General features: G+C 37.3%; 1 protein-coding gene across 5 annotated transcripts in view; it reads right to left on the bottom strand.

The window, feature by feature from the left end:
• KDM6A (lysine demethylase 6A) overlaps positions 1-13,215 on the bottom strand; it is a 151,743-nt gene that overhangs the window by 67,658 nt on the left and 70,870 nt on the right. For all 5 annotated transcript variants that reach the window (XM_066545508.1, XM_066545509.1, XM_066545511.1 and 2 more), the window contains exons 5-6: positions 10,231-10,289; positions 2,002-2,122 (exon numbers count right to left, since the gene is read on the bottom strand). In XM_066545508.1, the coding sequence (XP_066401605.1) occupies positions 2,002-2,122; positions 10,231-10,289 (180 nt within the window). The remainder of the gene's footprint in view (positions 1-2,001; positions 2,123-10,230; positions 10,290-13,215) is intronic.

Below are 13,215 nucleotides of genomic sequence, written 5' to 3'. Positions count from 1 at the left end.
AGACTTCTGATCCACCTCAGTCTGCAAATGGGGAAAAGCAAAAAAATGAAAAATCACTCAATTCAATGTGGCTGAGAGTGCTGAATGAGGCAATCAGGATTGCATGGTAAAAAATGAGGCAAACTTTTAGGAACAATCTGTAGTTATATTGCTTTAAGAAAAACATGAAACCACCTTCAATGCAAACACCCCTGTTCATTTCACCATCCTTTGAAGACCATCCCTTTGCCCCAGGGTAACCTGCTTTTGTTGTGGCCATTTGTTTTTTTAACTGTCTTAACCATATGCCACATAAAAGCAATGGAATCATGATAATTTTGAAATAAAAAGATTAATTTCTTTCTGTTTTCAAAATATTACTTTGGTGGTTTTCCCATTTGTAGCTGGTGTTTTGAAAACTTGCAATTTGGTATACTCAAAATCCTCATGGTAAGTGACTGATTTGTTTTGCAAAGTTGTGAACATCAAACACAAGAAATGATTTAAACTGAGTTATCATAATATTTATTTAAATACCTGATTCACTGACAGAATTGCAAATTTTATGGCACAGCAGAAAAAGGTTATCTATTTCTTGATCAATTTATATCAAAAATTAAAATCATATCATCAACTACCATCAACAACAGTTGGAAAAGACCTTTTGAGATCATTGAGTTTCTTCTACTACTTGATTAGAAGACAACCACATCCTTGTAAATTTAATCTTGTTTTCTCCCAGCTTCTTCAAAAATAAAACCAAAATGTACTTCAGCATTTCTTTTATTCCATATATATCATGACATACCAAATCTGTGCCAAAGTGTAAGTAAATAGGATCACTCAAGCTCACACATAATCCCTTTCTCAATAGGGATCTACCTCTACCTCTCCTTGCTCTCTTTCACCATTCATTGCATGGAATCTTTTCTACTCCTCTGCACAATTTCCAGCTCCACCAATCTCTGTAGGTGAAACCTTGGGCTCTGGATGAAAAGGGAAGCCTGGGGAGGGAATTGCTTCCCTCCATCACAAAAACTGAAAGGAAAAATTGAGAGCAATACCCTACTCTTACAAATCTTGGACAATGTGATTCTGACAACTCAAGAAAACAATCTGCCAAGAAAAGAAAGCTGTAAGAATCTTGAAAACAAAACACTTATTGTTTTCAATAATTTGGAGGGAAGATTAATATGCAGAAATGTGTTTACAAATTACACTTAATTGCAAAATTCCCAGCCCTGCAGGTGGATTTCCCACCACATGCAAGTCCGTTAAAAGAACTCTTCCTTTTTCCAAGACACAGAACAGCTAAATTTAGAGGCCAGGAAGGAAAGGACATGTGGGTAGAGTAGAAAATGGAAAGAGGAAAAAAATGGGCAAATGTGCTGAATGGAGGGAGACAAAATGCCAGATTACAATCAGAGACCAGAAAAGAATGTAAATAGTAAGGAATTTGAAGAAGTACAGAAGAAACAAAGCACTGTGTTACCATAAACCATTTCCAACTGATTAGCCAGAAACTGTTGCCTTAGAAGCAGACTCTCAAGCCAGGAAATAAAAGAATAATTAACTGCTAGAAAAGCAACAATTATATAAAAAAAGACATCATTCTGAATAAAAACTTTCTAGTTTACTAGAAAGTAATGTCTCTAATTCCAAAGACTTCCAGTTTACAACAGGGAAGCTAGGGAAAAAAAAAGGAATATAAAAATAAAAAAATCAAATAATCCAAGCTGCTATTTTTTTTTTCCCTTAGCATTCAGTACAACCTCAGTCTCCTCTGAGATTCACTATTTTAACAAGAGCCCTGCACCAAATTTTTCATCTAGAGTGTAGCACCTCACACACCTCAAACCCATCCTTCTTCTGTTAGGACTAAGACACTTCACATTAAAGCACTCCGGTTTCTATAGCAGATGGTCTATGACTGCTCCATGCTTATGCATTCCTTGCAGTTTTAAGATGCAACACACAACATGTAAGAAATGTTAAATTCAATTTGAAAGGACTTAAACCTACCTTTAAACTAGACTCATAGTCTGTGTTCACTTTGAACATAAGCCCAAGTCGCAAATGAATTTCCTTGGCTCGACAAAAGCTGGGATCAACATAAAGCGCCTCCTGAAATGCTTTAATTGCCCTGAAAGAAAAACATAGATTAAAAAAATGATGTTTTACTGAAGTATTACTCTATAATCAATGTTTTTTATATGGCTAACAAAGTGGATCAGCAAGTATTGTTACAGAAGAAAATAACAAAATAATGGTTTACATGTAACGTTTTTGGTGCATGGCTTTTGATTCTTCAAGGATTGGGTAATTTTGAACTCCAGATATCCTCATGTATTTGAAAGTCTAATCTTCTCTATTAATTTAGAGAAACTAATTTTCTGCATGAAATACACTAACATATCTGATAATTCGGAGAAGATGACTCACAAATTAGTTACAAAATTAGTGCAAGTTCACTTATAGCTGCCAGGTTGCTTTTGATTCCAGCAGTGCAGACCCCCAAGCAGCAGCAGAGGAGAGATCACACACATCCCCCACTGCACCTGCCTGCTCCTTTGTCCACTTTCTCCTCCCTTCCCCAGCACCAGCACCATGCAAGAACTCAAATAATACCAATTGCTCCATTACTTGCAAATGCAGACATAAAAGCCTGCCAGCTCCTCACACAGTAACTTTCTTTCATATTCCCATGATAGGTGAAGATGGCTCTGATTCTACTTCCTTACCTTCAAATCCTCTCTCACTTGTCTCTGTTCATGATGGCACCATACAAGATAAAAGAGAAATGCCATCTAACAACTCCATCTTGGAGCAGAAACAAGACTAAACAGGACTGTTTTGCCTCTCAGGCCACTGCATAAAACTAGGACAGCTGAAATGCAACTAAAAGATAATAGAATTGAAGTCACAGAGGAATTAAGAAAGAAGCTAAGTCTCATTGTTGCCTGAAATCAGAGGACAGGTTGAAACAAAATCCTTTCCTGTACACCAGTGGTCACACAAGAAGAGAAATCAGAAGCAGCCTCACTCAGGGTAGATTTGAGCCCCAGAGAACACAACCCCAATCCCATCTGCTGCCCCTGGAACCCCACAGGTGGTGCCAAGGGGGAGGTGACAGGGCAGTCAATGTGGGGAACTGGACCCACTGTGACATTGGACAGGGGTTAACCCCAGTGCTTAAAATCAACTCCCTTAAGGCACATTGATTTAATTCCCACTCTCCAAGTACAGTATTATTTATAAGGAAAAAAGGTTGGTTAGCAGATGCAATGCAAAATTCAACAAATATTTTTCACAGACTTTTTTACTCACAACACACATAAATTATCATTTCTGAATCCTTCAGAAAAAACCACTTCTACTCTAAAATTCTTACAGGCTTTTTTCTCATTGAGGGCAAAGCAAACCAAAGGCACAAACTTCCTCTAGACAATGCAACTGTATGTACCTGAAGCATTATCTGACTTCTTTAAACAGACCTTAAGAGTAGATAGGCTTAAAAGAAGTATTAAATTTTTATTGTGGAACTGAAGCTTCCTCTATCCCAATCCTTCAGGAAGGCTCTCCTTACCCAGTACCCTACTTTTTTACCAGCATATGGAAAATGAGCAAGTGAAGTGCTGAAGGGACAAACCTGTACCAGAGCTAAGCTCTCTCACATTTCAACTAAATTTCCCTGAAATCCTATGGTGGTGGTGAATCACAAAGCTCATATCTACACTGAATTCATAACAAAGATCCTTGTCTCATGATACCATGCTCATCTTCATCACCTACAAAAACAGAGATCAAACTGAAACGCCAAAGACTGGGCTGATCACTAAGTATCAGCACATATTTTAAGCTAGGCTTTTGCTATGCCAGAAGATAGATTCTATTATTGTGTTTTTGATTTTATTGTCTCAACTCTGATATGGGCATTAGGGACATTATCCACTGGAATTTAAAATCCATTACCTGTATCTTGTTCAAAGATAATATCCTAAGTCCCAAAAAGGAAGAAAACCACTGTCTATGATTCCAATCAAAGAGAAGACAAAAAGTGGGAATGAAGACACAGCAGTTCTACAGCACATCACACAGTGTGACCACAGTAACATCCTGGAAACTTCATATTCCTCATTTAGCCATCCTTGCTTGATCAGAAAATAGTATTTCCATATTTCCCCACTCAGTCATGTCCCCACTGAAAAAATCATCAAAGAGAGGATTTCTAAAAAAGTTTAAGAGAATCTGAGTGTAACAAAAATATTTCTGTAGTCTCTTGCTTACTGAATAGGAAATGTTAATCATTGACACTGTTGAGCAATGGAGTAAAACAAAGTCAAAAGTATAATTAAAAACTTTCCAGGACAGTTTTCAAATTTAGTTTGAATGTATACTGTCCTTCATTCAAAAAACCAAGAATGTTGCCTACCCCAGTCTTTCAGAGGAGCACAGCACTTAAATACCTGTAAATTATCATCAGTAGACAACAGGGAACACTGTGTCACATTTAGTCAGAAACTGCTGGTCATAGAGACCATGCTTTGAGAAAGGTTTATCTCTGCACACACTAAACTAACTAAAAATCAAATTTTACCTTTTACTTAAATCTAGTGTTAATTCCATATTGGTTTCACAATTTGTAGTTTTTTCCAGGATGACATGCATGAATAATAAAAAACAGAAACTACTTCCACCAATATGGAAAGGGGTATCATCAAAATTTCCTCAATGAAGTGATGAGGATTGATGCAATGAAAGAGCATTTTCAACATTTTTTACCAGTGGTAGGTACTCATGTCTAATTCAATAACTACAACCTCATTTAAATACTCAGTAGAATTTTTATAGAATAAAATAGTCAAGCTCTGAAAAGGCATTTACTTATTAACTCTTACAGACAGACAAGCAATTTTACATCACAGCTGAATTAATATTGATGTAATTTTGCCTGCAAGAGACATTTAAACAAAATAGCAACATGCTCCCAATTACAGGACACATCAAGAACATGGACCACAGCAAAAACCTCTGCCTGTTTTCCACTGCCATGCCCAGAGCTCCAGATTCATTCCCATACTGTCAAACAGCAAAACATCTGCAGCAGCACTGACACCATTCCACAGCTGGGCCTTCCAGACACAGCAGGAGTCACTTCATTCTTGTACAGATCTTTGTTTACTCTCAAACATCTCTAATCCCATTTCTGTTCTCTGTCCAAGCCCACACCCAGAAATTTGTGGGTCTGGAGGATCCAAGGCATCCAAGTTATCCAGATGTTTTCCCTCAAAGCTCTTGTAGGCTTGACCAAAACCAGAAGTGCAGATATGACCCCACAGCTGGATGAGTCCAAGAGCTTCCTGCAGGGCTGATGGCACAGAGCCCTCCCCAAGTCAGTTTGGAGTCTCCTCCATAATTCAGTGCCCTTCATGCACAGACAGAACTTCTCATCTCACCCCTTCAGCAGACTAAACATACATCGATCCAAAGGAAAAATTATCAAATGAAAGGCCAGGAGGTCTCAAACTGCAGAAATAACCTACAGCCATGTGAATTCAGCAAGAGAGGACTTTCCTTTTGTTCTCTGATGATACTGACACCTGCGTGATGAGACACCGTGCTGGTTAAGTCTACTAGAATTTATTGAAATTAAATAAGGATTTTCTCCAAGGATGAGGACATTTCTCTCAACAGGCAGGAAAGGCTATTCTAACACTTAACAAAATGGGAAATCAGGACTGGAAAAAAGACACTACAAAGAATGAAAAGCACCTCTGGACTTTCACTTTACACAGCACTGCTACAGCAATTCAGGAAAAATAAAAATGACATCTCCAAATCAAGACTGCCAGAATCAATACTGCAGCTATTGTCCCACCCACTAATCTATATGACAATGCCCTCCATTATCAAAGTGCAGAAACCAGGTGAATAATAAATAGATGATTATATTAAACATTTAGTGAACTCTCTTAAGACTTCTACTGGATGGTTTTCTTGAATAGACTGTGAATAAAATCAGCTTTGTACTAGGCAAAAGAATATAATAATTAAAGAACACGAATTTAACTATTCAGAAGTTATCACTTTTGTACGTTTCAAACAAAACCCATGAAAATCAGAGTGAACGTACAAAATAAAAGAACCTAACATTATTCTAATTGTCACTTGATGCAGTTGGAGTGAAACTTTCTTTTTTGTGTTCTTACCCTCTTTCAATTTTCTGACCACCTATTTTAAGCCTCACATCATTTCACAGCCTTACTAATGAAAGTGATGTGAGGCTATCTGGACAAATTTCTTTTTGAAACTCATAATCACAGTCTGAACATAAACAAAGTGTTTATGAAACACTTTTGCAGTCTTTAGCTACAACTCTTCTGTCCAGAGGACTGCAACAGCTGAATGGCAAAATATTTTGAGCAGCAAAGTCTTTAAACGTTTCTCTAGAACAGCAGCTGGGAGTAGTTTATTTCCATAGCATTAGCAGAGTTTTCAGCAATCCAAGAGTAGTTTGCTATGAAATCACAGCAAGATAAGATAATAAAAAGGAAGTTAACTGCCCACTTTGTCACTGGTTAATTGCTACATGCATGTGTACTCTACATGTACATTCCCATTTTATATGCCTGAAATATATATATATATATTAGATCCAGCCACATGAAACCTGAGAAATATTTAACAAAGCAGTATCTACAGACTGTGTTTAAATTCTTAGAGGTCTCCACTTGGCAAAGTGCATTCCTACACATTCCATTATATATATACTCAACTTTCTGTGTGGAGGAACCCAGTCAGAAGCAGAGATGTTGGTTTTAGGTATCTTTGTATCTAGATATTGCACAGATGATGACAGTGCTTCTGCTTTGGGAAGGATCAGGTAGCAGAGGGGTCAGGAAGCTCCACTCAGGAATGACTGGTTTTCCACAGCAGTCTTTAGTCGTGATGGAGGTGAGGAAAAGGGTCTGGATCATCTCTTGCGGGTCTTTGGTTTTTTTCAGGGTCAGTGCTGAAGGACTGAGTTTTCTGTAACACTCATCTCCTACAGCTGGTAAAGAATCCCTGAACTGAGGAGCCTCAGGGCAAAGATCCCAAATGGGGCAATCAGGGTGACTGATCTCAGTCTCCTCTCAGGTGTTTCTGAGCAATCTGGAGCCTTTCTCAGTTGTGCAGCAATTTGCCAGGCCACTGAAAACACTGCAGGCTGCCCTTGGAGCACCCCAGTTAGTACACTGGGATCCACAGCGTGTGAAATTCAATTTCAGGACACAACCTCAGAGCCTGGGCTCCATCTTTTCATCTTGATGGAAGTCAGTGGAATCAGCAGATGATAAACCAGGCAGGCTCAGAATTTTCACTGAAGTGGAGAAAAAATGTGGTATCCAAGCCACTTTGGGTGTCTTGGATACCTGGTTGAAATACCTGGGTGCAGGTATTTCACAGAAATGAAGGACAGCCTTGAACTAACTGTTGAAATTCTTTACTAGTGTTCAATCTATAAGACAACTATGGAATGAACTTATGAAATTGTTAAAGTTATGTGAATATCTCATTCTACTGGTTTTCTACTCTAACTGAGAAACAGGGAAACAGTAAAAATGAACCAACCACTTACTGCTTGATGATAAATGGTGTAAAAGAAGGGAGTATCAAAATTTCACATCCTTCAGACCTGTTTTACTGTAGTTGATTCAATTTATGGAGATAACACCTTATGGCACATCTTACTATAATAATTGTGTGAAATAGGTTTGGTCTGATCACACTATTGCAGTGTTCATATATATGTTGAGGACTTTTTAATTCTTACATGAACAGTTAAACAAAATCACCAACATAAAATGATGTAACAGCTAAGATTTGTACTTAAGATAATGCTGCAATTCTGCTCTAGTAGATAAAAATATGTCCAATATTGAATTACAGTGAACTACATTAAGAGTCTTGGAACAATCCAACATATCCTTTTATGAAAGCTGGAAAACTTTAAAAATAATATAAAATATATGAACAATAATTCTAAAGCTGATCTTATTCCCACTTGCTTTTTTTATTATCCCTGTTTATATGAGACATGAAAAAACCTCAAGTATTTCTCACCCCTTCCTTTTAGGAGGACTATGTACTTCCCTCTTGTTAAAGTCTCTGAATATATGAAGCAGTGGTGATAAAAAAAAACAGTTCATGGATGAATCAGAATAAATAAACCACCTTAAACAGTCTTGAATACTTGAACAGTCTTCCTCTGCCTGCTAGAAATATCGAGATCCATGTCCTCTATGAGCATAAGCAGATGGAATAAATGCAGCAGGAAGAGAGATTAGCATTTCACTGTGGAAGAGGACTCTCCTGGCAATCTGTGAGAGTTCTGTGGAGGATTAAGTCTTCAAAGAAGAACACCTATTGTAAATGACCTGCTATCATCTCAAAGTCTTTTGTGATTTTGTCACACCTGAACACCAACAACCCCATATCCCTCTGCTCTTGGCCCCAAAAAATCACAGAGAAGGGAAAGAAAGGGATTAAAAATCAGAACTGCACACAAAAGTGCAAGATTTTACCTATATTGGATTTTCTTTTTTAAAAAATTCTACCCAGTATTTCCATGATACACTATGTCCTTAGCACCACACTATACATAACTTTGTTGTACAAACAGAATGGAAAATACAGTTACTCTACTCAACCTTAATATGAGAGCTATGTGCAGTTCTTTAAGTTAGGACATCAACTTACACTCATGCTGTCAACAAGTGAAGAGAAATCTAAATTAATTCAAAGCTCTAATTTATGAGTACTAAATAGCATGATCCACTGATGGCAAAAGCCTATGTTGAACAGGTGGCTTTTCAAAAAATTAATTACTCTAAATCTAAGTGCTTTGCCTTATTTATCTTACAGTTTATCTACCATTTTCACAGTGCAAACTGTAACAAGATACAGCTTCTAAGAAATGGTGCACAAAATACTTTTGAATGCCAAATGAGGAAGACAAGATTATGTAGCAGCTAGAATATTCTGAAACCTGGTAAAATTCAGCCAAGTCTCATCACAATCTTAAAACAATGGATTCTCAGGCTTTCTGAAAACTTTACTATTCTTCTCTTGTTAATTAGAATGCAACAGAATTGCATGTCCTGTACAATACAACAAAGGAATGACATTCATTTCACCACTATCAGTAAAAAAAGCAGTGAACTGCAAGATAAAATAATCCATGGTTTGAGCTCATAATTTAACCAACTTATTCTAATTTGAAGAATAAAAGTTTATGCACATTATCCTGAGGAAAGCATAATTGTTTGCCTTAAAGATACACAAAAACAATTTAAGGAGAGGTGGGGGAGAAATCCTGCTCCATTGTTCCCAACCATCAGTCAGTGGTCACCCACTGCATCCCTAACTGCAATCAGGCTTAGCTCAGTAACACAATGGAACTTTTAGTGATCAATCAAGTCCTGAAGTCACACTCACTGTACCAACAGTCTCTGTACTGAGTGTAAAACAGACTGACCTAAACCCTGCACCTTTCTTTTTCCCCCAAGAATTAACTCTATCTCCACAGGATTAAACACCAATAAAAGTCTCAGGACCTTTGAACAGAACTCCAGTGACTGAGTCCATTCCATTCACCACTCTCATCACTGATAAAATAAAACCAAAACCCCAAGTGAAACACAACCCTCCCCCACCCTCAACAAATCCCTGCTCAGTCCTCAAAGCCCTGGCAGAAATTACAACTCTTTTAACCCTGAGTTTTTTCCATCAGATTGAAACACTGATTCCACCTGAGCCTATTGCTCCTCATGTCCAAACCCTTCACCTAATGCAGCTCTGCCAAAATTCCTGCCTACCAAGCAAAATGAAAACAAGCCCCATTTACCACCTCTGTGCCAAGAAGGTTTTTTATAAGAGGCTTTCCAACAAACCCAGGCCACAGATTATCAATAACAAGAATTCCCAAAAGCCTGTTGAGTCATTCTGCTCCATCCCCACTGCTGAACTGTGCTAAAGGGAGTGCAAGTTCTTCTCCCAAAGTATTTTCCTTTTCATGGAACTGTTGTGGCTGCCCCAAGGATGTTACACTAATACAGATACTGACCCAGGAGAGTAACACCTGCAAACACCTTAAATGTAATAAAATCAAAATTAAACTATTTTACACTCACACTGAACTGAGGGTGAAGTAATCACACACTGTTGGGACACCACACAAAATACTGACACTGTCAGCTTATTCCAACTTACCATTGAAAGGCATTGTAATGGAAGTAGACCAAACCAAGGCCATATAAAAAGGCAGCATTCTGTAAAGGAAAGAAACAGTGTTTAAAACCCAGATAAAAGTTGAGCTTCTAATATTTTATCCATCCTTTGATATTCTATTTCCATTAAAAGACAAATATATTTAAAATCCACCTCAAACGAGACGATCCAAAAAGAAGCAACAAAAAGATAGGTAGACACTAAAAAAAAAGCACTGGTTCTCCATGGTCACAAAAAAAGTGGCTCTTTTGGTGGAAGAGTAACCACAATATTCAAGTACTTTTACATCAGAGAAACTGATGTGCTCTGTTCTACAACAGCAGGGAAAGAAATGATGGAGTAGAAATCTTCAACAGTTTAATATAATGGAAAAAAAATTAGTTTATGACCAGGCATCATTTCATAGTCACAATGATTTATACTCACATAAAAGAAAACAGAGATGCACATTCTAATTTCAGTGTCTAATGCAGAACACTAATTAAATGAATCTGAAAATATGCTTAAGGAGATTTCACTTTTCTGAATACCAAAAAACACAGACCATCAATTTCAAACCTACAACAATAATATTCCTTCATCATTAATCCAGTTTCTAGTTCCTATCCCCGTATTTGCAAAAGGTAAAAACCAAGTCAAAACAACAAAAATCATTCCCCTTCTGGAAACTCATTTTCCCTCCATTTTCTTTTCATATAAACTATGACTTACTTCCAAAGTGAAATTACTAACAATATTTAATGAATGTTTAACTATCCAGTTCCACAAATAATTATTACATATTTCCTAAATTAGGAAAAATAAACAAATTCCTTTTCCTTTTACAAAGCTATGCTACAGCACATTTGTTTTTTATTGAGCAGAACAATTCCATTATTTACAGGAGACATTGTACATGCTGCCTAAGACACATTTTTAGGCTTTTCTCATATATAATTCTGATTCTGAGACACCAGGTATGCATCCCAAAGCTCTGACACATGGACAAGATCTGGAATTTCAGTTGTCAAAGACTGCACTTGAAGATAATCTCTCTGCCACTTGCATGCAGTTCTTTAACAAGTCAAATTTCTAAGGAGTTCCACAAAAGGAATACTAATTATGACTTAAACCCAACCCAAATATACAAGTTACAATCAAGTTTTTCCTACAAAGTAACTGGTAACCAGAAGACAATTCAAAGAGCAGCATTCATCAGAAACAGGATCCAGTATGATAATTTCATTATCCTTCATTTGCATAGTCTAAATACAAATTAAAACCAGGGGGGATGTCAAAGATCCTCTCATGAATGCAGCTGGATCCCAGCTTCAGCAAGGGACAGCTTCCAGGAAAATGCTGCGGTATGAGCAGATACTACAGCAATCAGAGCACTGGAAGATGTTAACAGGAGTGCAGAGGGAAGTGCATAAACAATAGAAGAGGACACTTTATTACTACTGTAAACCCACATTCCCTTTTAATTGAATAAAAGCACAACATGGACATCATAAAGATAAAATGTCTCCAATTCCGTATTCTGCGTCTTTCACATGTTCCAAGTGTGCTCTGGTAACAGGAAGATCAGGAAGAAGGCAGGCTCAAAAGCAGAGCACACATAATGCCCTGACTGAAAAGTCATTTTAAATGAAGAAGAAAGAGAGATTTTCATGTGGGCAACATGGAAGCCCACAAAATACAGCCTCCAGGAGCCATCACGATCTTCAGGCCAGCTCGTTTTTCAGACATTTTTCAGAACTTAACAGGACTGTCCAGTGTCCCCTCTGTTATTTCAAATCTCAGTCAAGTTTAGATCATTGTAGAGACTGAGAACAACAGTGATCACAAAAATCCTTCATCTCAACGCTGCAAAATTCAAACAAAATGTGCCAGACAACTAAAAACTCTTCAATTTGCAAAGAATTTGACTTCCTCTTATGAAACCTATTACAATTCACAGTCCAAGAAATAGATTCAGAAAAATCTCCCAGATATTTTGATGCTAAGGGTTACAACAAGCAACTTTCAAGGCACAACAGAACCAAGATGCAAGTGATTTATCAAAATGTAATTTATGTCTCAAGTTCACATAAAGCTTTCACATGGTCCTCATAGCACTACAAATAAACCATCACTCTTCTGTCCTGTGCCTGGTTTTCCCACTTTTCTCTCCTTCTCCTTTTGAGACTGACCTTAAAAATATCTTAAGCTGCCACTCTCTTCTCAATAAAAAACAGGGCGAGATTTAATATTTATATCTGTAATACTTCACTTCAAATGTAAAGATGCAAATTCTGAAATGTCAGAATGGATCATTAATTTATCTGTTCTGAAATCCTAGAGCTCTAATCATATGTATCACCATGTATCAACTGCTTGTTGCTAATATTAATATCTAATAAGCTAAGATTAAAAAGTATCTTTTAAACTGTATTTGAACAGGGACAGGACTCACAAGGGCTGGAAGACATCACAGTGTCCCAATGTGTGGCTGCACCTTCCCACAAAGAATTCAAGGCAAGATGCACATCAAGTCCATTACTTTTGCAGAATACCACCAAGTTCAAAATGCAGTCAAGCTCTTACTGGCAAGGGCCAATATGAAATGCCACCACAGCTTAACCAAGCAGGATTATTACCCAAATCTTCATCTACAAAATGTCCTTTTTAAAACTGTAAGATTCTGTTTACCAGGAACACACCCCATCTTAAGAAATGGGTTTTCAGTTTCTTCTATTAGTTTTGACAAGTTTCTCCCAAAGGATATCATTCCATGTAGTCCAGTAAAGACCACTCCTGTGATTTAGTCCCTGCTATAAATAGCTGTTGAGGTAGAATTTAAGGCCTTTTTCCTCCATGCATTTTTAAGTAAGAAGCAGAAAACAAAATTATCTTATTACAGTCCTTTCCTTGAACTTTCTACACAACCCTCAACATCTAGAACATTTATCATGCTAGCAAAATGCATTCTTTAGCTACTAACTTCTA

This window comes from Molothrus aeneus, chromosome 2, assembly GCF_037042795.1.
Source record: "Molothrus aeneus isolate 106 chromosome 2, BPBGC_Maene_1.0, whole genome shotgun sequence".
NCBI classification, from domain to species: domain Eukaryota; kingdom Metazoa; phylum Chordata; class Aves; order Passeriformes; family Icteridae; genus Molothrus; species Molothrus aeneus.
This window is presented reverse-complemented; position numbering and strand designations above follow the sequence as displayed.